This window comes from Acinonyx jubatus, chromosome E4 (genome assembly GCF_027475565.1).
Source record: "Acinonyx jubatus isolate Ajub_Pintada_27869175 chromosome E4, VMU_Ajub_asm_v1.0, whole genome shotgun sequence".
In the NCBI taxonomy this organism is placed as follows: Eukaryota; Metazoa; Chordata; class Mammalia; order Carnivora; family Felidae; genus Acinonyx; species Acinonyx jubatus.
In genome coordinates this window covers 6,528,359-6,553,227 of record NC_069395.1, presented here as the reverse complement: position 1 = coordinate 6,553,227, position 24,869 = coordinate 6,528,359, and the positions used below count along the sequence as shown (strand labels likewise).

Below are 24,869 nucleotides of genomic sequence, written 5' to 3'. Positions count from 1 at the left end.
AGTGGGGTAGGAAATGGAAAAGGACCTTTCAGATTAAAAGAAACTTAAAAAGGATTTTTTTAGAAGAGCAGCACTAAACCATAGTGTTTAAAGATGCATACTATAATGAATACAAGGAAGTAATTGCCATAATAGTCAGGGTAGTGGCTGCTTTTAAGGAGGAAGAAGGGTTTAAGATTAGAATGGGGACAGAGGATTTCTGGGGTAGCCAGCAAAGTTCTATTTCTTGACCTCAATGATAGATACAACAGTATTCCTAAGGATTCATTAAGTTACACATTTGTTTTCAATATCTGTGTTTTATTCTACAATAAAAAAAGGTTCAAATAATTTGCATGCGTACATAGCAAAATATGTGGAAAAATACCGAAAAGAAATATACCAAGTGCTAACACTAGAAAGTAGGTTTATAATTTTTATTTTGCTGATTACAATTCTCTGTAGCTTCCAAATTTAGTATTTGCTTGTTGTACAATCAAGGGGAAAAAAATCCCAAAGTCAATACCAGAACTTACATGATCTGATCTGACTTCCAAGTTACAACCTATTACACAGTCTCACAATGCCATCTTTTCTATGAAAAATGCAACTTGTAAATCTAATACCAATCAGATAGTAACAGCTATTTAAAACCAATTTGTAAAACACACACACACACACACACACACACACACACACAAATAAGTGCAAGTAAAATTGTAAGTCCTTATCTGGGTAAATTCTGTGGACTGTAATGTTAATTTCCTGGTTTTGATATTGCACTACAGTTATGTAAGATGTTACCACTGGGGGAAACTGGGTGAAGAGTACACAGACCTCTTTGTAACATTTTTGCAACTTCCTTTGAATCTGTAATTATTTCAAAATAAGAAGCTGTTAAAAAAAAAAAAAAAAAAAAAAAAACAACCAAAAACCCAAAACCTACTTGGAAGGTGGTAGGGTTAATACTCCAAAGAAAGAATACTGACTTGATCAAAAGATCTACTCTTTTGCAACACAGTAATTATCTTGTTCGTTTCTGGCCCATAATGAGAAAAACGTGAAAAACCAACTACCTGATAATACACATGATGTCTTATTTTAAAATATCTAATGTTTTGGACCTACTCAGGAAACAAAACCATTATCTCTGTCCCCACAGTTTTCCACGATAATTATTTAAAGTATAATGCATAGCTACCTTATTTTAAACGCTTTTTGGTAGTCCAAAAGCAAACTCAGTCTTTAGTTAATAAACACTCTCTTTAAAAACCTACTTTCGGGGGGCGCCTGGGTGGCTCAGTCGGTTGAGCGTCCGACTTCAGCTCAGGTCATGATCTCGCGGTCTGTGATTTCGAGCCCGGTGTCGGGCTCTGGGCTGACAGCTCAGAGCCTGGAGCCTGTTTCCGATTCTGTGTCTCCCTCTCTCTCTCTGACCCTCCCCCGTTCATGCTCTGTCTCTCTCGGTCTCAAAAATAAATAAACGTTAAAAAAAAAAATTTTTTTTTAAACCTACTTTCAAAAAGACCCTAGAAGAAACAAACAAAAAACAAACAAAACCCTAATTTCCATCAAGTAATACAGGACTGCCAGGGCTACAAGAGGACCGACGTACGGCTGCCGAGAAGAGCCTCTACGCGATCACCAGAAATAATGTAAATCCTGTCAGTAAAAGCAAACAAGCAAACAAACAAAAAAAACCCACGTTCGTGTAGTACATGTACACATTTAAGAACTTTAAAGTGCACATAACGTACCTTTTGATAAGGTCTCTTAGGTGATAGGCTGGAATTGCGGCATTCACCACGGCTTTACTGGCAAATATGTGATCGATAATAGCAGAACTGTTTGCCTAAAAAAAGAGAGAGAAGTCTTCCTTTAGTTATTCCACTCAGTCTGTATTTACTGAGTACCAGGCACACAGCACTGTACTATTTGGTACGTAAAACGCAACAGAAAACACTTCTCAGAGCTTACCACCTGAATGTGCGTAACTCTGAGCTTCTAGAGGAGGAACTTTTTTTTCTCTATTCTCAGCACCCAGCATAGTACCTGGCACTCTCTATGAATATTTACTAGATGAACAAACACGAACAAATGCCAAAGCAACCACATAAGAACATAGTTTAATACAAAGTGAGACAATGAATGTGTGACAGTTGGGCTGGAGTGTCTTAGTGAGGAGTCTTTAACTGGTTTTCAGATACAAATAAACTATGAAAAGAAAGCAACGTAGTATTTAAAATCTGGATCTGCCATATTCATAGTTTAAATCCTGGGGAACGTTATGAGTTCTCAGAAGGTGGAAGTGTAGACACGAGTAAAAAGGCCTGATAACATCCTTATCACTAAAATTTTCTGAATACTTACTACAGGCAACATGCTATGCTAAGAAGTGGTATCATTTATTTTTTAACCTCAACACTTCTGTGAGAAAAATACTATTATTATCCTCAATTTACAGAAAGTACACGGTGGTTCAGTTACCCTAAATAACTTAGAAAGCAGCGGAGGCAAGATACGAATAGTTTGTCTTCAGAGCCCAGACTCATACTCGTTTGGCAATTTTGCCTCCACAGAAGGTGATTAAAATACAAAATACTGTTTTTATTTAGGAAGGGTGAACACGGGATTTTATTAATGCACATCATGCCTCCAACTTGCATACAAAATGCCTGAATGTGACCTAGTTCTGATCAGCTCTGGACCAAGCAGATACAGCCTAACGGTCTCAAAGACAGTCAAAACTAACACAAGGAATTGACCTGTATCTGGGATAGCACCGAACAAAGACTGCTGAGCCTCTTGATTGTCTGAAAGTACCAATGTGCAACAATGACTCTGGTTTTACTCGCATGGCAGCATTTTTTGCCAAAAGTAAGCATTAGGTACACCCGAGAGACCATGAAAGCATTCCTTCCAGGGATACTTCCGGAAATAGAAGACTAGGGGTTGAGAAGAAATAAACCCTATGTGGTACAAGAGCCATTCACAAACTATGTATTACAAGATACTCAAAAAACACTTGTTGCATAATATCAGAACCAACGATTCCTAAACATGGTATTATTTATCAAACCTCTAGCCTAAAGGGGAATGATACCCTCCCAACACTGCAGCCCCACAGTACGTTTGAAAACACAGTTAATTCCTAAGTTACGAACATACATACAGTTCATTCTTATGGCAAGGATTTGGAATTTAGAACTCATGTTCCCACAACAACAATGCTCTAAGCAGCACTCACTTTACCGGCATAGTTCATATATGGAACATAAGTAAATCTCAAACACTGTGGAACGGAGCACGTTCAGAACACTAAACTCAGCCTAGGAAGAAGAGTATGGGGCCCAGCTCTGAACATCCAGGTGTACGATCTGCCCCAAGTGGCTTATATGTCTGTGCCTCCAGTTTGTCATTTGCAAAAGAATGACCAATATGCTCTCTGATGATCCACACAGAATTGCGAGGAAATTCAGCGAGGCTGTGCATTAAAATACTATGAGGCATTAACTATAAACCTTTACGTAAACATCATTTCACTTATGTACTGTTGCATTAGTAATAGTTTAGGATGTAATATAACTAAATTACTAAACAGAAATCCCTTCTGCCTTTTTGGAAAAATGCATGTATTCATTTTATCGAGCACTTTCGTGGCAGTCTAGGCACCAGGCCCCAGGCTAAGATCAGCAGGCGTGCAATACTCACGAGCACATTTGTATCTATGAGAATAAATAGTAGCGCTTAAGGCACCGAAAACGCAGGAAGAGGAGTACGTGAGAGACGAAGTAAAGAGAGGCCCCGGTGAGACTCATTATAAACTGCGTGCTTTTAAATTGGAATTAAGGATTCCGGACGAAAGCACTGGTGCAGTTTACCTTCCATTCCTGAGATCTGACTGTATGTTTCAGTTTCATTCCTGAGAACATTTCCAGTAAAATGATTCCTAGGCTCCAGAGATCCACGGCTGAGGTGCACTCCGTGTCACTCTGCAGGCCGGCCTGGGCCAAGCAATTCTGCAGCTCTGCTTCTGGAGCCCGGTACCCGTCTGTCTGAATGTACTTCACATCCTGAAGAAGAAGAGTAAGTATCGCGACCAATAAAAGACTGTTCACTTTCCTGCCATCTCGACCACGTATTTACTTCTCCAAACGTGTAATAAACCACTGCCAAACCGAATGCCAACAAATCTGTAGTCCTTGCCGACCCCAGTTATTTGGTTCATTAACCGAGCAGTTCTCACAGGCAAACTGCACGTTTCTACACAGCTGCTCATTTCTTTAGATAATCTCTTGCCTGTTGGGCACTGCTGATAAATAAGGACACTCTGCAAAGAGCTGACAAACCGTGGAGAACAGAGGGTCTGCCAGAACTGTCACAGGCGTTCTGCCATGAGCCCCAACACTGGGGACGCCAGTAATAGTAATGACCTGTTCATCACCCCACCTAACCCAAATACACGTCCTTTTTTTCACATGGTGGCAACGAAATTCTTTTTATTTGAGTGACCCCAAGCCACTTCAGTATTTTAGAAATATCTCTAAGAGTCAGGGCGCCTGGTTGGCTCAGTTAGTTAAGCTTCTGACTCTCGGTTTCGGCTCAGGTCATGATCTCACGGTGGCGTGGATTCGAGCCCCGTGTGGGGCTCTGCACTGACAGTGCAGAGCCTGCTTGCAATTCTCTCTCTCCCCCCCTCTCTCTCTTTACCCCTTCCTCCCTCCCTCCCCCCACTCTCTCAAAATAAATAAACTTAAATAAAATTTAAAAAAAAAGAAAAAAGAAATACTCTAAGTGTCTACCAAAGCACTCCTATTATTAAAGTATTTCTTACCTGATTGCCTTCTTTGAAGCTAAGTCCAAAGTCAATGAGTTTAAAACATTCATTCTCTGCACTCCACAATATGTTCCGTGGTTTGAGGTCTGCATGGACATAACCCTCATGGTGAAGAAAAGCAAGGGCCTCCAGAACATCCCTGGCACAATGCTGTATCATCCACATAGAACAACCCTGATGACTGGAATATAAAAGCAATTCCGAAACACTGACATCCAGGAGTTCAAGCAACAGACAGCGTGATGGCACATTCGGAGAGAAATGGATTGTAAAAACTCCATACAAAGTCACTAAAGAAAAGAAACAAATTATAATGCTTTCAAAACCAGACTCAGAATAAGTTGCAACACAGATAACTGCAGAACAAATTTGGGATACCCTAGATAAGAACTCTGATGAGCAATCGAGCTTCCACTGTAATTTCTTTTTCCCCAAAATAAGACTTTTTTTGGCAACTGGATTATTTTAAAATGAGAAAATCTTCAACAGCTCATTACTGTTCAAAGATATTAAAGACGGCACATTAATTCAAACTGTATCACTAAGCATTCAGTGATGGGTGAATATGCACTCAGGGTACCAAGCAAAAATGATTAAAAGTAAAATCCAAATATTATGGACTCTTAAGACAGATGTGACACCAGGTGAAAACAAAATTGCAGATTGGTTCTTGATCCAAAACAGCACTGTGGGGGGTACAGGTCAAGGGTAAAGCATTTGACCGCAATATAGTACTCTATAATCTAAATATTAAAAACAGAATAAACAAATAACATTTAAAAGACATTTAAAAGACTTTCAAGATGACAACTTAACCTAATCTTGCAAAGACGCAACAAGTCCTTAAGCTTGCAAAAACTGCAAAATAATTTCCCTCTCAAATACCGGGGTTATATACATCATCTAGCAAGCTTTAAAAAGGGGGGGGGGGGCCACTAGTGGTGAAGAAATTCTTCTCCAAAATGGTACTATGGAAAAGGTCACTCTTCACATTACGTATCGATTATGCTTGCCGGGAAGTAAGACATTTATTTATTAGCCAAAGCTCTAACTAACTACATACACTCTGTTAACGTAAGGACAGCGAAGGCTGTTTTCACAGATCGATCATCAGTAATCATTACCTATCTTACCTATCTTATATTCTGAATACCTAAATCGTGCAACATAGACTTACCAGGGTCGAAGTATAACGTGTTCCTAATTCTCATACTTCCATAAGGGATCCTATGTTAATACTGAGTCATTTCTCCCAAATCCACGCTAAATATGTACCAGGTAACATCTGTATGAGTTAACAGCATTTATCACAAGCCCTAGAAGTATTTCTCATCTTGCACTGGTATGCGAAGATTCAAAAATTTCCATACAAGACATGAGACATCTAGCAAAGATGGGCCTCCTTTCACTAGGAAAGATAACTCTATGCTGATAAGTGCAGCATTTTCTGATGAGACCCGAAGCAAAGCAGAACTTAACTGAGCATTTATTACGTGACACTGGGCTAGGCACACCACCAACTCCACCCTCCTGCAGACAGAGTGAAGGGGGATGGGAAAAGGGCCAGGATCGGGGGAAGAGAGGGCCAGGCCCACGCCTCCCGCCTTAAGGACAGAAGACGGAACGCCAGGCTGAGAGAGGGGGTGTACCACCGGGCTGGGACCTGGGCAAGAAGGGAAGGGAGGCGGCGGCAATTACCGATGTTCCTGTGACCCTGCAATTGCTCCAGCGCCGCCCTCTCTTTGCGGAAACCATACTCGGCGGCCGAGGCCGCAGCGCCGGTGGTTCCCGGCGGTAAGAACTGCTTGAGGGCGCCGGGGGGTGAGCCGGGAGTGCCGCAGCAGCGCACCCGATACACCGAGGCCGAGGAGCCGCTCCCCAGGCGGCTCTGTACCTGCCACAGCCGCCCGAAGGCTTCCAGAAACCGCGGCGGCTCCGCGCCCCACGCGCAGCCGGACCCCGCCATCGGTGCGGACGGAGGGCGCTGGCACGGGAGCTGAGGCGACGCCCGGGGCAGGCCGGCAGGGCCCGCGGTCACATCCCCGCCTGCCGGACCAGCGGCTCCGCAGGGAGGGGCCTGCAGCCGCCTCGCCGACTGCCCAGACCTCAAGCCGCCATGACACCGGAAGCCGAGAGCGCCGGGCTCCAGAAACCGGAAATGGAGGAAGAGCCAATCGTGCAGGCCCGAGGAGGCGGGCCCAGAAGGGGCGGGTGTAGAGCTGAGCGGAGGAATTAGGTTTTGGAGAAAAGGCAGGAGCCTGAGCTGCTAAACTCTGCGGGGTGCTCCCTGCTTCTCAGGCCGACGCTAAGTGCCTTCACGAACGTTTCCTGAAACTGAGACTAGTCCTTTTTCTTGCGGAGGCGCGGCCCTCACCACTGGGACCCTTAGGAGAATAAAGCCCAGCCTACGTTTCTCCTAGACGGCAGCCCAAGGAAAATAGCCCGGTTACTGCAGGAAGGGGTTTGTCACGGTCCCCCACCCCCTTGCCTGTGATCGGAGCAGCCACAGTTCTGGAAGCCCAGCCTCCGTGCCCCTTAGTCCACCTTGCCTGTGACTGCCTCATCAAAATGCATCTGCCCTGGGCGAGGCTGGACCTTGTACAAATTTTTACGTTTTATGTATTCATTCTCTTGCTCATTAAATAAACGTCTACTAAGTAACATTTAGCACATATCAGGAGTATCAATCCACAAACTGAGGTGTGCAATGAATGTAGCCTTCCCTATTTTTCTGTCGTTCAACTTTCCCTATTTCAAGCTCCATTCAGATGGGGTGGCAGAATTGAGTTTCAGACAATTTACCCCCATCTCCTTTTGCTCAGGTGTTGTCTAAGTTCCCAGGCGGGTCAGGTGGCTTATGTGGTGCAAAGTGGAGAGGCTGAGGACCCATCTGCTCTTTGGTAACCTGGGTCATCACCTTGTCTGCTTGCTACTGAGATGGGCCTTATTTCTGTCTACACGGCCCTTTTGGGTCTGGAGTAGGGAGAACTCTGCATTCTCCCGCAATTTCTAACAAGCATTTTTCTCTATGTGTAAAGTCCATACTAATCTTGGGCTCTTGAAATACAAAAAAAAAAAAAAAACCCCAAAAACCAAAAACCAAAAAACAACTCACAGGCTTCTTCTAACGCAATGAGCACAGCTGTTTATCTGCTCGTATAAAGGGAAGAGAGGGGTACCTCGGTGGCTCAGTCTGTTAAGCACTGGACTCTTGATTTCGGCTGGGGTCATCATCTCACTGTGGGTTCAGCCCTACATCAGGCTCTGCACTGGGAGCCCACTTGGGATTTTCTCTCTCTCTCTCTCTCTCTCTCTGTCTCTGCCCCCCCTCCCCGCCCCCGCTCACGCGCCCTCTCTCTCTCTCTCTCAAAATAAATTCTCTTACACTGTGATGTCTTCTCATTGCTCCTTTGCTGACATACAAGGTAAAGGAACTAAACTGTATGATTGAGCCACATTCAAAAGTGGTACCCCACCAACGGAGCCACCCAGGCACCCCCTATTTACTGCTGTTTTAAATTGCTAAGTTTTGGAGTAATTTTTTAGTAATAAAAGATTATAAACTAGAAAGGAATAAATAATATCTGCAAAACTTAATCTTATTACAGATTTTTTTTGTAGACAAGTTGCATACATTTATGCTCTAATTAGCAAAGAGTACATCACTTCAATACCCATATCAGTATAAGGCATTATTATTAAAATTTTGTCTTTTTAATTTTATAAGCAAGAAATATTTTGATGCAGTTCTGTGGTTCTTATTAGAGTATATCTTTTTCTTTTTCTTTTTTTTTAAATTTTTAGTGTTTTTATTTATTTTTTAGACAGAGAGAGACAGAGCATGAGCAGGGGAGGGGCAGAGAGAGAGGGAGACACAGAATCTGAAGCAGTCTCCAGGCTCTGAGCCATCAGCCCAGAGCCCGACGCGGGGCTTGAACTCACAGACTGTGAGATCATGACCTGAGCTGAAGTCAGACGCTTAACTGACTGAGCCGCCCAGGCGCCCTGAGTATATCTTTTTCATACTTTTACTAAATATTTTTGTTTTCTCTCCTGTAAATTTTCTTGCAGCATCCACCTGGTATGTTTCCTTTTTCCCCGTGAGTTTCCCTCACTCCTGTTGTCTTTCTGCTTAGATTCTCTTCCTTCCATGAGGTTGGAAAACGCCAGAGAATCACTTGGAATTCTAGTCTGTAACTGAAGAGAATCCACCGCCCCTCTCCAACCCATTCTTTCTTCTCTTACGAACAGTATCTCTTTGCAATGTGCTATGTATGGATTGAATATTTGTGTGACCTCCCCCCCCCCAAAAGAATTCTTATGTTGAAACTCTAATCCCTAATGCAATCATATTTGGAGATGAGGGTTGGGGAGGTAATTAGACCATTAGAGTAGAACTCTCATAATGGGATTAGTCCCTTTATAAAAAAGGATACCAGAAATCATGTTTCTACTCTCTGCTCTCCACTGATGTGGGAAACAGAAGCAGGAGGAAATGGTAGATAAAATTAAATTTCCTTCTAATCTGAAGCCCATTGACAAATACTTGAGGCCTGCAAAGTAGGACATTCTTCCTGGAACTCGAAAGTGTCTAATGTGAATCCCTTGCTAGAGGGAAAAACAACCTTGGCTTGACAATAGCAGAGGCCTGCAGGATCCGGAGCCTTCTTTAGCATATGAAAGCCCTTGTGGAAACTTCCCTTGCCTTTACCTCCCCGCAGATCCCAAGTATATAATCAATCACTCCTCACAATCCCTGAGTAGCTCTTTCTGCCCATGGGTCCCATCCCGGTGCTTTAATAGAACCACCTTTCCGCACCAAAGATGCCTCAAGAATTCTTTCTTCGCCAGCAGCTCTGAACCGCACCACTTCAAACCACATGCTCCACCATTGAAGACACTATGAGAAAAGGGCTCATCTGTAAATCAAGAAGAGAACCTTCACCAAGAACCCAGCTGTGCTGGTGATGTGGTTTGGAGTGTTGGGGCTCGGAGCTGATGGCCAAGAAAAGGGTGGTTTTATTAAAGCATGGGGACAGGACCCACGGGCAGAAAGAGCTAGCTGCACTGGGGTTGTGAGTGATGAAGTCTTGGGGTGATGGTGGGGTGGTCCGGAGCTAATGGCCACGAAAGAAGAATTCTTGAAGACGTCTTTGGTGCAAAAAGGTGATTTTTTATTAAACCACGGGGACAGGACCCGCGGACAGAAAGAGCTGCCCTGGGCTTGTGAAGTGTGGCTAGTTTTCCCTTTCTTTCGGGTTTCTGCACAAATGTCACTGAATCGGTGAGGCCTTTCCTGGCCACTCTAACACAAATCGGCAATTCCTTATAGCCCTGGATTTCCCTGTTATCCTTACATTGCTTTCCTATTTACCTATAGCATTTTTATTTAGCACAGTATATATTTTCTTCCTTCCTTCCTTCCTTTCTTTCTTTCATTCTTATTAGTGGATTTCTCTGCCTAAAATGTAAGTTTGATGAGGACAGCTTGGTGTGTGTTCACAGCTGTATTTCCAGTGCCTGCAACAGTGTCTGGCATATAGTAGGCACTTAGGAAATATTTTTAACTTAATTTAATTTTAATTAAAAAAAAATGTTAAGGTTTATTTTGAGAGAGGCCGGCAGACAGAGCACGAGCAGGGGAGGGGCAGAGAGAGAGGGAGACGCAGAAGCCGAAGCAGTTTCCAGGCTCCACGCTGTCAGCACAGAGCCCGACGCGGGGCTCGAACCCACGAGAGTAAACGGCCTGTCGTTGGGGTTGCGAAAGAACAAATAAGATTCCCAAGGAAAAGTTCGGTCTGCTCCTGGGGTCAGAGGCTTTATCTGGGACTTTATTTCATCTCATCCCACCCCGTGCTGATTGAGGTGAGAACTTCCTGCACAAGGGATTCTCACGTGACAGACACTGGAGGGCTGGGTGACAGCGGGGGTGCAGTTTCCATCAGGAGCCTTGGCTCCGAGGGAAGCCCTAAGTCCCCTCTGGAACGCCAGTCTGTCCCTTTCTGTATTCAAGGGACGGGTCAAGTGTAGGACTGTGCTGTGGGGCGGAGTCTTGCCTGGCGTACCAGGGCGATGAACTGTCTTTTTTCTTTGTACCTCCACCTTCCTGGTTTGCTACTTTGCTGTCAAGCAGGTCAAGCAGAAGCGTCTGTAACATCTGAAGGGAGGACCCGGGCCCACGGCCACCCCCGGCAGGACCCTGGCCCTGGAGCCTTCTCCTAGGCGAGGAAGCCCACAGCTTTCCTCATCCTCAATCCTGGACCGTGACTCTTCCCTAAAGGACTGAAGGACACGGCAGGATGAAATGGAAAGGCAGATGGGGAAGCGAAAGTGATTGGGAAAGAGGAGGCCAAAGAAAAGAGGACCAGGCAGATCAGGCCATTCATTTCATTCTCTTCCTTCCTTCCCTTTCTCTCCCAGCACCGAGGAATCCCACAAAAGCCACATTTACAGACAACGCCTTCCGCAGAATATGGACCTTACAACCTCTCTGCTCTATTCTCTACCTTCTGGCAGGAGTGTCAATAAACAGAAGAGATGACCAGCAAAACCAAGGAAAATCCTTGATAATCCAGAAACTGCACAACCATTCCACGCAATTAAGAGTTGTCTCGGAGGCCTGAGTGGGGCAGTCGCTGAAGCATCTGACTCTTGATCTTGGCTCAGGTCATGATCTCACGTCATGTGAGCTCAAGTCCCGCATCAGGCTCTGAGCTGAGCTGACAGTGCACAGCCTGCTTGGGATTCTCTGTCCCTCTCTCTCTCTCTCTCTGCCCTACTCATCTCACAGTAAATAAATAAACTTAAAAAAAAAAAAAAAGGATTGTCTCTAGATTCAAAAGTGTTGTGTTTTTTATTTTTAAGTTTATTTATTTGAGAGAGAGCATGAGCACGAGTGGGGGAGGGGCAGAGAGAGAACCCAAGCAGGTTCCACACACTGTCAGCCCAGAGCCTGACTTGGGGCTCGAGCTCACCGTGAGATCGCGACCTGAGCTGAAGTCAAGAGCCAGACACTTAACCAACTGAGCCACCCAGGCGTCCCCAAAGTGTTGTGGTTTTATTCCTGATCTTGAAATAGTGAAAGTTCACAAAAGAGATGTATAAACTCAGATTCTTTCAAGTCATCATCTGTCACTGTTTTACTTGGTGTCACAGACTAACTGCCTTAATTAGTAATTTGCACTAAGAGCTGCAATGTTATTATTTCAAGCAGCTTTCCCCTAAAAATTTAAGATTCTACTTATGAATTATCATTCTGGTTCTTATAGCCTGAGCAAGCTTCCATTAAATCCTTTCTGCTTCATCGGTCCAGGTATGATGTTAAGGTCCTAATCCTGAATATGTTAGTATGTCCTAATATAATATGAGTACTATATATTTTAATACTGTATCTTTAAAAAAAGTTTTTTTAAGTTTGTTTATTTACTTTGAGAGAGAGAGAGCAGGGGAGGGGCAGAGAGGCAAGAAAAGACAGAATCCCAAGCAGGGTCTGGGCTGTCAGCGCAGAGCCTGATATGGGGCTATGATCCCACAAACCATGAGATCATGACATGAGCCCACATCAAGAGTCAGACATGTAACTGACTTAGCCACCCAGGCGCCCCAGCACTCTATCGTTTGTTGTGTTTTTTTTTTATGTTTATTTATTTTTGAAGGAGAGAGAGAGACAGAGCGTGAATGGGGGAAGTGGAGAGAGAGAGGGAGACACAGAATCCGAAGGGGCTCCAGGCTCCGAGCTGTCAGCACAGAGCCCGACGTGGGGCTCGAACTCATGAACTGCGAGATCATGACCTGAGCCAAAGCGGGTCGCTTCACCGACTAGGCCACCCGGGCGCCCCTGTGCTCTTTCAATAGATTTTTATATTGTATTAATTCTTTGGGGGGGGGGAGGGATGGATGCAGAGAGAGATTAGCAGGTTGAGGGGTTTTAGTGTCTGTTTGGGTCACTCTGGAGCCGTGTAATAATATAAAGTATTGATAGGAGGCAAAGAAACCCGACTGCTGTGCAGTGGAAGATGATAGACTTTCACCCCACCCACCACCTGCCAGTTCTCACGAGAAACAGCGGTGACAATTGTCGTCTGCAGCCTGACTTCCCTTATTACTTAAAACACAAAACCCTTTGATTCGTTTCCTTCCCTCCTGACATATTTGTGATAACTTTTTACTTCTTTTTGCCACTTGAGTCGAGATATAATATTTCTAATGAATATCACAGATTTTGCCTTATTTCATAGCGATAGAATAGATTATTCCTCTCTGAATATTTTTACATATATTAAGCACTCTTTATAGTCTCTTTTTGAGCATTTAACGCATAGCTGAGCTAATCTTGATTTTGAAGGTATCATCTGTATGCAACAGATTTGTGGTAAGACTTGCATAATTTAAAAGTCCTATGAGTTGAAACTCATTTTCCCACAGAAGTAAAAGTAAAGTGGGAATATACACATTTAGGGGACACAAATCCACAACTCTCACCATGTGATTTTGTATTAAGGCTGCTTTGTCTGTCATCATCATTATCTCCAGAATTTAGTAGAGTCCTTTGTTCCAAGTTAGCAGTATTTTTGTCACATCGAGTGGCCATGCCCGTATTATTTCATCTTCACTCATTTCTTCCCCACAGTGGCTAGTGTTTCAGGATCCCTTTAGTGCAAATTACTGAAGTGTTAGAAGATCTTAAAAATATTTTTTTAATTTTTTTTTAACGTTTATTTATTTTTGTGACAGAGAGAGACAGAGCATGAACAGGGGAGGAGCAGAGAGAGAGGGAGACACAGAATCTGAAACAGGCTCCAGTCTCTGAGCCGTCAGCCCAGAGCCCGACGCGGGGCTCGAACTCACGGACCGCGAGATCGTGACCGGAGCCGAAGTCGGACGCTTAACCGACTGAGCCACCCAGGCGCCCCTCTTAAAAATATTTTAAACTATGCATTAGTAAATGCTGACATAAAATCATAGGAATAGGCATGCATTGTAAAGAATGATGTGAGATCAAGAAACAGGAACTCTGAATGATTATGGATTAAGGAAGAAAAAAATAGATGGCATTTTACTATGAATAGTTTTGTAAAGATGGCTGCTGATGCTGATTCAGTTATTCAACTTCAGTGGCAAGCTCCTGGGCTCTTTCCGTTTTTCCCGGGGCCTTCTCAGTGGGTCAGTTTTCACCCTTGGGCTTGTTCTTTCCTCAGTGCAAAAGTCTGCTCCCTCTCCGGGCACATGTTTCCCTGAGAGCATTCAGAAGCAGGCAGCAGGGATGTGGCCAGGGTAGTCAGAGACCGCTCTTGCACAATTCTCTCCTCTTTTATCGGGGAATAAAATATTTTTAACTAAACGGCCCAAACTAACTTATGAACCAATCACCGGTGAAGGAAAAATCTACTGTCGATGTAGCGCAGGTATGATTCATCCCCTGGAACTTGCATAATGCTTACGGGAATAAAATCAGGTTTCCATTAGAAAGGAAAAGGAGGAGGATAGTACTTGGGCAGGCAACAAATAGCGTATGTGACCTCCGTGTACCATGTACCATACAGCTTCACATCATATTTCAATTATTTATTGCTTCGTAACCTAACACTTTAAGAGGTAGGGGCTTAAAACAGCAGCGTACTCTTACTTCTCCTGGTTCTGAGGGTTGACGAGTAGTTCTTGCCTGGGGGTCCCTCCTATGGTTGCAATGAGAGAGCAGGTGAGTCTGACACCTTGTATGCTGGGAACAGCTGGAGCTAGGAGCATCTGTCTCCAAGTGACACAGATGGGCCGCCTCCCGGTCTGACAGTCTCAGGACAGCCGAACGGTTTCACAGTGACTGGTTACCTCCTGCACAAATATTCCAAGAGATCTAGTTGGAAGCTGCAAGGCTTCTTAGGACCTAGCTTTGAAAGTCATACCGTGTTACTTCTACTGTATTTTGTTGTCAAAGCAGCCACATTGCAGCTCAGATTCAAAACGTGACAGTTTTGTAATGGACTGAAGTTTGCATTCGCCCCCAGTTCACATGTTGAAACCCTAACTGATAACGTGATGGTGTCAGGGGTTGGGGTCTTTGGGAGGTTGGTTAGGTCATGAGGAGCTCAGGAGTATAATGACTGCACCTTAGAGAAGAGACCCCAGACAGCTCTCACCCCTTTTGTCTTGTGAGGGCACATCGAGAAGACTGCCATCTATGAGTCAGGAAGTGGACTTTCGCCGGACACCAAATGTCCAGCACCTGGATCTCAGACGTCCTGTCTCCAGATCTGTGAGAAATAACTTTTTATTGTTTAAGCCACCCCGTCCATGGCATTTTTGTTAGAGCAGCCCTAGGGGACCAAGACAGGGTGACAAAGTATGGCAAGTGATGGCTGATATCTTTAATATGCTGGCTAATAGAACCTCCCAACGTAGCACTCGCATGAACACGGTTTGTGATTCATGTTCATTGGTGTTGTAATTGTCCAACTGTTGATGAATCTTTCCAATTTAGAGAGGTTTACACTGATTGAAGTTTTAGAGAATATTTAATCATTCATGGCATACTCTTTAATTCGCACTGTTCAAACTATTATTTTGGAGGGGCGCCTGGGTGGCTCAAACTATTATTTCGGGGGGCACCTGGGTGGTTCGGTCGGGTAAGCTTCTGGCTCCTGATTTCAGCTCAGGTCATGATCTCACAGTCCATGGGATAGGGCCCCCACATGGGGCTCTGTGCTGGTGGTATGGAGCCTGCTTGGGATTCTCTCTCTCCCTCTCTCTCTGCCCCTCCCCTACTTGCTCACTCTTGTTCTCTCTCTCTCAAGATTAAAGAAAAAATATACATACATATATATATATATATTTAAGTTTATTTGTTTATTTTGAGAGAGAGAGAAAGCACGATCAGGGGAGGGGCAAGAGAGAGGGAGAGAGAGAGGGAGAGAATCCCAAACAGGCTCTGTGATGCCAGAGCTCAACGCGGGCCTCAAACCACTATTCAAAATATTATTAAATATAATCTCACTACATTTCATATGCAACTCAACAACGTAGCCCCAACTCTACAACGTAGCCTTTTCGGAGTTTTCTTATCTCCTTTCCCTCCTGTTCTGTTTGCTTGTTTGATTGATTGATTTGCATATCATTGGGTACAAGGAAGGGGGCTGAGAGACTGCCTGGGGGATGGGTTGGGTGAAAAGGCACTCTGGGGAATCTGAACATTTAAATGGATTTCTGTTACTTGCTGTGGAGTGTTCGATGTAGACCCCTCCTCCTCCACTTCCTCTGCCAAGTCTTCAGTAAATTCACTGCTGCTTTCTTATGAGTGAGCGTTGATTTGGGCAGGGAAGGGCATTGGCAAAACTGTTGCAATGTTGCTTTCTGGGGTCACGTGGGGCAGTGCTGGGGAAGGACGGGAACCCCAGGTGGGATGGGGGCCAGTGGTGGTGGTTGGGGGCTTGCAGGCAGAGGGGGTCATGAAAAAGTATGTCCCTAGGAATTTACAGAAACTTTACAGAACTTTCCTCAGGGCATGATCTTGGGGAATTGAGGTAATCCTACCTAAATTTCAAGTGCTGGGGAGGGGTCCACCGCAAGCTGGGTTAGCTACTGGAGTGACTCCTATGTTAGCCAATCAGACAGCTGCATTGGCCCTGAAGTCCCCAAGCAAGATAACATTTTACACTTGGGAGAAACCCCTTAGATTTCTATCAGTAGTAGTGCGTTTGGGTAGATTGAGTAACTAATTTAGGCAATGGCCTCCTGTGCAGAAAACCTCTTAGAAGTAACCGTGCTGACCACTCATTGTCTCCAGTAAATCAAACAGATTTGCTGAACAGCTGCGTTAAGCATGTCTTTTTATTTTCTGTACCCTAATATTTAAAAAAAACTTTTTTAATGTTTATTTATTTTTGAGAGAGAGACAGAGAGAGACAGAGCATGAGCGGGAGAGGGGCCGAGAGAACGGGAGACACAGAATCCGAAGCAGGCTCCAGGCTCTGAGCTGTCAGCACAGAGCCCGATGCGGGGCTTGAACCACGAACTGTGAGATCACGACCTGAGCCGAAGTCAGACGCTCAACCGACTGAGCCATCCGGGCACCCCTGTATTCTGAAATTTTGACATTGAGGGCCTTGCTGACCTTGGAGGACTGTCCCTCCCAGGACTAGCCAATTGCTAGAGGTAGTAAACAGCTCGCCCCTCTTTTCAAATGCAAACCGGCCAATCCAGAACCAGCACCCTTAATCCCTTCCTTTATTTCACTAATCACCCCGGAGCCAGGTGTCAGAGAGGAGAGCCAGGCAAAACCCCTCTGGCCCGGAGATGCTGAAACAATTCAAACCAGCCCCTCTTACACCCACTGTCCCTTCCTTGTCTATCCCGTCCCAGGGAAACCACAATAAAGACTCGGGCCTGCGGTTCCTCGTCTTTCTCCGGCACCAGCGACCTGCGTCGTATTTTCCCCCGCGTCCCCCTGCTCTGCCTGCCACAGAGGGCATGACCCCTCCCCTGGGAACTGTGAGGACTGTAGTGGTTTTCAGCAGCAATCGTCTGCTGCTCTGTGAGCCTTACTGAACCTCAGTTGTCCGTGAGTATGCTTGGTACCAGACTTGGATGCACCAGATTCCTTAGGTACCCGGGATCACAAGGAATCAACACACTTTTCCCAGGAGAATCCACATCATCGGGCGGTAAGAACCTGCAACTGCCTGGAAACCTGAGAAACGAGGAGACTGGCAGAGATCGGAGCACTTGTGGGGTGTGTGTGCTATGTGTGTATGTGGGGGTACGTGTGTGTGCATGGTGGGTATGTGTGTGTGCTGTGTTGTGTATGTGCGTGTACCACTTTCTCAGCTCTCCCCACACCTCTCAGAGCATTTCTCGGGGGTCCTGGAGATGCTAGAAGGGCTGTCACCTGCCCGAGGCTGCTGGGCAGGGACGGCAGGAGATATCGCCCGTAGGGTTCAAGGCTGTGCAGGTGCAGGTCTGGTCCAGGTTGCAGAGGCTGAAGAGTCAGTAAAGACAGGCTCTTCCTGGGACACAGACCCCCCCCCCCCCAGGCCCACTGGCATCCACCTGCATGTATGATCTCTTCTCCTCCCTTCAAGGAATCCTCTAAGATAGGGCCCTTTTCTCAAAGACACTGGATTCCAGTATAAATGGAGGCCCTCTTAGCCATCCTATTGGAAGCAATAGTGTCTAGAAACTGAAAAGAGCAAACAGGGGCCTCTCTAGGTCATCCTAGAGGAAGACGACTTGGAAATGAAGGGAAAAGAACCAGAGCAACGATCCCAGACAGTTCTGGAGACTCTTCTAATCCCAGCCCCTGAGACACTAAATGGAAAAAGAAACAGGTCATTTGAGGTTACTGAACCATCATCCAAGGTCCACCCATAGGTGAGTTTTGGTCCCTGAGACGAATCCCTTGTCTTTTCTGGAGTTTCTCTGAGGGCCTTGGGGTTCACTTCTGCAGTTTGCATTGAGGTGGAACTCATTTCTTAAGCCAGCCAGTGGTTTAGAAGAGGAAGAAGGAGATGAAAGGAGAGGCAGAGGGGAGTAAAATTCATGTCCTGCCTGGAACCTCAGGGTGTGGCCTTCCTTATATACAAATAAGTTCATGGCAGGAGCACCTGGGCAGCTCTGTCGGTTGAGCCGATGAGCATCTGACTCTTGATTCCGGCTCAGGTCGTGATCCCAGGGTCATGGGATCAAGCCCCACGTCGGGCTGAGCGTGGAGCCTGCTTGGAATTCCCTCTGCCCCTCTCCCCCGCCCTCACTCACTTTCTCACTCCCTCTCTCTCTAAAATAAAAAAGAAAAGAAATAAGGTCATGGCAGATGTAATTAATTAACATGAAGTCATAGTGGAGTTAGATGGGTCCTTAAGCCAATGTGGTGTCCCTAAAGAAGACGAGAGGAGACGGGGGGGGGGGGGGGGAGGGAAATAGAACCCCATGTGAAAACACACAGGGAGAACACCTTGGATGACAGAAGCAGAGTTTGGAGCGATGTGTCCACAAGCCAAGAAATGACAAGGATTTCTGGCAAACACCAGAGGCTAAAAGAACGTGGAAGGATTCTTATGGGTTCCGGGGGGGCATAGGCCTCACAGTACCTCGGTTTCAGACTTCTGACTTCTGTCAGAAAATACATTTCTGCTGCTTTCAGCCACCCAGTTTTTGGCACTTTGTCATGGTGGCCCTAAGAGATTACCACAGGGAGGAAACAAGATTTTGGACCCACTGGCCACGTCAGTGAAACCGAGGGGCCACTTTCAGTAAGAGTCATTCAGTCCCCAAAGCCCGAGGGGACCTTCCCAAACTTTTCATCAGTGATGTATGTCCCTTATATCCCCTTGTACTGAAGACCCTCAGAGTGAAATGAGAGAATGTTCTAGAGGTCTTTGAGGTGCCGTGGGCCCTTTGGCACCATTGGAATGCTGTGCTGCCCGGGGCACGACTTGGGGACCGTCTGTCGTCTATGGGTATCACTCATGCTGAGTTTGCAGTTTTTGTTCTTCTGGTCTGATGAGGGCGAGAGATAGAAACCCAAGACCCTAGGGGCGCCTGGGTGGCTCAGTCAGCTAAGCATCCGACTTCCGCTCAGGTCACGATCTCGCGGCTTGTGAGGTCAGGCCCTGCATCGGGCTCTGTGCTGTCAGCGAGGAGCCTGCTTCAGTTCGGTTCCTGGCTCCCTCTCTCTCTCTGGCCCTCCCCAACTCGTGTTTTCTGTCTCAAAAAATAAATAAAAACATCAACAAGTTAAAAGAGAGAAAAAGAAACCCAAGAAACTAGGCGATGGTATTAAGCCGCTCTCCTGCGGGAGCCTTGGGGGGTGGGGGGAGACGAGATGCCAGCTCCTCCAGACTCCTGTGCCCTGCAGGAGGGATTCAGGTTGTGAAGTGATGTTTCCTGGAAGCCCAGAAAGTAAACTTGTACAAGACCCTCGCTTGCTACCCTGCCTCTCACCCTGGAGCCCTGAGAAATGTCAGACGAGAAGCCACTGTTCGCAGTCGGGATGTGGCCGGCGCTGGCAGTGGCCAATACGTATAATCGCCTTCCCGCTGAGATCTCTCAGGGGGGGCATCCCTGCTCCCCATCTCAGGGGCTGGGCTTCTACCGAGGGCCAGCAAACTCAGCTAAAAAGGTGACAGAGAAGACGAGACCCTGCCACACGCCTGGGCAGCAAGGCAGATATCTGCCATTTCCTCGGGCTGACCACTTAACCACCAAAATTTTGTTTTCTCTTCTTGTGGTCCCAGACATTTGCTTTGGTATCTTCTTTCGACTCTGGTTCTTCCTTCAGTCATGTCCCTGATGTGAAAACTGAATAACAACCCCCCGAAGTCCTGGAGCTTGCGTCTATGTTAAGTTCCTTGACAAAAAGAACTTTGCAGATGGAGTGAAAACTGACTGCTGATCAGTTGACCTTGAAGGAAGGAGGGTATCCTGGATTGTTTGGAGGGGTCCAATGTAATCCCAGGAGCTCACAAAAGTAGAAGAACACAGTTGGTGGTTAGAGATCGGCGGCAGAGGAGGGAGGCAGAAGAGAGGTGTGAAGTGTGGGAAAGACTTGACCCTCCAATGCTGATTTTGAGGATGGAGGAAAGAAGTCACAAGCCAAGATATAGGGGAAGGCTCTAGAATCCGAGACTAGTCCTCAACTGACAGCCAATAAGAAACTGGGTTGCCATTCCCACAACTGCGTGAAGCTGAACTCCACAACAGTCTAAGTGAGCGGGCACGTGGGCTCCCCTCCCAGAGCCTCCAAGAAGGAACACAGGCTGATGTCTTGATTTTGGCCTTGTGAGATGCTGAGCGGAGACCCGGTCAAGGCTGCCAGACTTCTGACCCAAGGAGACTGAGATAATGAATTTGTGTTGTTTTCAGGCACTACGTTGGAGGTAATTTGTTACAGTGGCGATAAGAAACGAATGGACTTAAGGCATCGGGTTCCCTCAGGAAGTAAACCCAGGTTTCTCCTGTGGAGAATGAGGTAGATTTCCTAACCTTTTCTCACCCTACTCACTGGCCTTTACATTGAAGAGGATGATCCTCTTTATTGCAAATTAGCCCAGCAACCAAGCCTTGTTGCAGGAAGAGGGTTTCAACCTGCTTCTTTCACGGTGTTCCAAGAAGACTCAAGCCTGTTCACTTAAACCAAGTTGCATAGAAAAAAATAAAGCTGCCTAACGTGTACTTGCACAATGAGCAAACTTCCTGATCATATCTTTGCCCGAAATTTATACTCACCAAGTTTACCTTTTATGTTTGATTGGAGTCTCTTAGACCCTTTTGAGATTTTTGTTTGCACTCTTCGGGGATTTCTTTTTCACTTTGTTGGCTCCTAAATATCGCAATTGTAAAATAAAGTGAAGCATATAAGATAGTTAAACATATAGTTAAAGCAGTGAAATGAGTATACAGTTAACCCTTGAACAATATGAGGGTTGGGGGTACTGACGCCGCCCTCCACCCCGTGCAGTCAGAATCCGAATATAACTTTTGGTTCCCCCAAACTTAATTACTAATAGCCTACCATCAACCTGAAGCCTTACCTGTAACATAGACAGCCGATTAACATTTGTTTTGTACGCTTCTATGTGTTACACATGATATTCTTGCAATAAAGTAAGCTAGAGAAAAGAACATGTTATTAAGTAAATCATAGGAAAGAGAAAATACATTTATGGTACTTACTTTTTTTTAAATGTTTATTCATTTATTATTTTTTAAAGAGAGAGAACACAAGTGGGGGAGGGGCAGAGAGAGGGGGAGACACAGAATCTGAAACAGGCTCCAGGCTCTGAGCTGTTAGCTCAGAACCTGACGCGGGGCTCGAACCCATGGACCGTGAGATCATGACCTGAGCTGAAGTCAGATGCTCAACCGACTGAGCCACCCAGGCGCCCCTAGTACTTGCTGTTTTAACGAAAAAGTATGCACATATATGAGTGGAAGAGCGCAGTTCAAACCCATGCTGTTCAAGGTCAACTGTACCGTCTGTATTCACCTCTTAAATAACTCAGAAGTTTACCTCTTAAATAGCTCAGTGAGTCGTAGGTACACTCATGCTAATTTAACACCTAGCTGTTCTTTTCAATAATCAATAGTTATGACACGGCTTTTAAAAACTTATTTAAAGAATGATATCAGGAAGAATGAGGGCTAATCTGTGGAGAGGGTCGTCAGGGAAGCTGATAGTTCAAGGTTGGAGGAAATCAAAAAGTAGTGGGAGTTCAACATGGTTGTGGGAACATTTACACGCTATTCGTAGATGGTGCGATTACATTCCAACGGCTAATGAATTACAATGACAGATGAATAAGTAATTATAATTCCAAAATCAACGGAGATAGTATTTAAGCTAATTAAAAACCCCAATGCCAGACGTCTGTGTATCTCCTAGGATCCCTTTTGCTGCAACAATGAGTCCCAATTCAAATGCTTAAACAGGAAGGAAATTTATTCTCCAGCCTGACTGGAAGTCCAGAGGAGAGGTAGGTTCTTGGGTCAGATGCTCGACGTCATTGTCAAGGACCCAGATTGTCTCTCTGTCTACTTTGCCCTCCTTAGCAGCCAGTCTGGCTCCTGCAGTCCCAGGATGGTTGCCAAAGGTATGTTAACTAACTGGAATTTAAGCAGAAACTTTTTTTAAAAAATGACAAAAAGCCCCAAAACAAGAGGGTAGCCAGACCTAAGAAATCACTGGATCTGGGAAATAAAAATCCACAGAGAACCTAAGTAGGACTGTCTCTCTCTTTTTCTTTTTTCTTTCTTTCTTTCTTATTTTTTTTTTTTTTGAGATATAACTGTTTTGTTGAGATATAATTGACATGCAGCATGGTGTAAGTTTAAGGTGGACAGCATAAGGACTTGACTTACGTATGTTGTAAAAGGATTGCGGCCACAAGCCTAGTTAATATCCATCATCCCATAGACACACACGCACACACACACACACACACACACACAGAGGAAAAGAAAAAATGTCTTTTCCTTGTGATGAGAACCTTTAGGATTTACTCTCCCAACAACTCCCCTATGTACTGCACAGCAATGTTAGCGATGGTCACCATGTTGTACATCACACCCCCAGTACCTACTTATCCTGTAACTGGAATTTTGTACCCCCCTTCATGTGATTTGCCCACCCCTTACTTTTGGTAACCACCAATCTGATCTCTTTTCCTGTGAGGTTTTTTTTTTTTTCCCCTGAGGTTCCATATATGAGTGAGATCATCCAATATTGGACTTTCTCTGCCTGACTCATTTCACTTAGCATAGCGCCCTCAAGCTCCATCCATGTTGTTGCAAATTAGAAGAGTTACTTCTTTTTTATGGCTGACTAATATTCCACGGTGTATATATACCACATCACCTGCATCCATTCATCTGTTGATGGACGCTGATGTTCTTTTCATGTCTTGGCTACCGTAAATAATGCTGCAATGAATATGGGGATGCAGATGTCTTTTCAACATACTGATTTCATCTCCTTCAGATATATATCCTGAAGTAGAATTGCTGGATCATATGGTAGTTCTATTTTTAATTTTCTGGAGAACCTCCACACTGCTTTCCATGGTGGTTGTAGCAATTTATGTCCCCACCAATAGTGCACAAGGATTCCTTTTCCTCCACAGGCTCACCAGATTTGTTATCTCTTGTCTCTTTGATGATGGCACTTCTAACAGGTGTGAGGTGATACCCTGTGGTTTTGATTGACATTTCTCCAATGCTTAGTGATGATGAGCACCTTTTCATGCACCTGTTGGCCATTTGTATATATTTTTTTGAAAAAAAAATGTTTGTGAATGCAAGCTGGTGCAGCCGCTCTGGAAAACAGTATGGGGTTTCCTCAAAAAACTGAAAATAGAACTACCCTATGACCCAGCAACTGCACTACTAGGCATTTATCCACGGGATACAGGTGTGCTGTTTTGAAGGGGCGCATGCACCCCCATGTTTATAGCAGCACTACCAACAATAGCCTAAGTATGGAAAGAGCTCAAATGTCCATCGATGGAGGAATGGATAAAGAAGATGTGGTATATATATATATATATATATATATACACATACAATGGAGTATTACTCGGCAATCAAAAAGAATGAAATCTTGCCATTTGCAACTACATGTATGGAACTGGAGGGTATTATGCTAAGTGAAATTAGTCAGTCAGAGAAAGACAAATATCATATGACTTCACTCATATGAGGAATTTAAGATACAAACAGACGAACAGAAGGGAAAGGAAACAGAAATAGTATAAAAACAGGGAGGGGGAACAAACAGAAGAAACTCATAAAAACTCAGGAGCACAAACTGAGGGTTACTGGATGCGTTATAGGAGGGGGGGATGGGCTAAATGGGTAAGGGACACTAAGGAATCTACTCCTGAAATCATTGTTGCACTATATGATAACTAATTTGGATGTAAATTTGAAAAGATTAAAAATTAAGTCAAATTTTTTTTTAAAAAGAAAAAATTGCCTATTTAGGTCCTTTTCCCATTTTGAAATAGGGTTGGTTGGGTTTTTTGCTATTGAGTTGTATGAATTCTTTATATATTTGGATATTAACTCCTTATTAGATATATGGTTTGCAAATATATTGTCCCATTCAGTAAGTTGTCTTGGTAGGACTGTCTCTTGATTCGGCTTCTCTCCACGAGTCTACTTCTTTCTTCATTTTGTGGACCAATTCTCTCTCTTCTCCTGTCTGCTGGGTCCACAGCAAAAAAAAAAAAAAAAGTACCCATTTATAGCCATTCCTAGAGAACTCATTTCCATTCTTATCCCCACTCTCCATCTCCTGTGCCTCCCTCTCATTTCTTAATTTCCTCCAAATTCCTTGGTTAGGGTCTTGGACTAGCGCATCTTGGATCAGAAGCCTACCATTGGTCCAATCAACTATGGCTAAAGGGTTGGAATCATGTTCCACAAAACTTGACAATAGGCTTTGATTGTCATTGATGAAAGGAAGGGGAGTCCATGTAAGAAATTAAAGATGTTGGGGCACCTGGGTGGCTCAGTGGCTCAGGTCATGATCTCCTGGTTCTTGAGTTCGAGCCCTGCATTGGGCTCCATG

At 44.8% G+C, this 24,869-nt stretch overlaps 1 protein-coding gene across 5 annotated transcripts in view; it reads right to left on the bottom strand.

Annotated features, from left to right (window-relative positions):
- The window catches only part of UHMK1 (U2AF homology motif kinase 1), a 47,009-nt gene extending 40,041 nt beyond the window's left edge, over positions 1–6,968 (bottom strand). For 2 of the 5 annotated variants that reach the window (XR_008293372.1, XR_008293371.1), the window contains exons 1-4: positions 6,515–6,967; positions 4,814–5,106; positions 3,861–4,052; positions 1,737–1,831 (exon numbers count right to left, since the gene is read on the bottom strand). Coding sequence is in view for 3 of the 5 variants with exons in the window: in XM_053209798.1 (XP_053065773.1) it covers positions 1,737–1,831; positions 3,861–4,052; positions 4,814–5,106; positions 6,515–6,782 (848 nt within the window). In the remaining 2 variants the exon portion in view is untranslated. Of the gene's footprint in view, positions 1–1,736; positions 1,832–3,860; positions 4,053–4,813; positions 5,107–6,514 lie in introns of all 5 variants that reach the window. The other 3 variants (XM_053209798.1, XM_027075067.2, XM_015084962.3) reach the window with 3 other exon arrangements.
- Between the last annotated feature and the right edge of the window lie 17,901 nt (positions 6,969–24,869).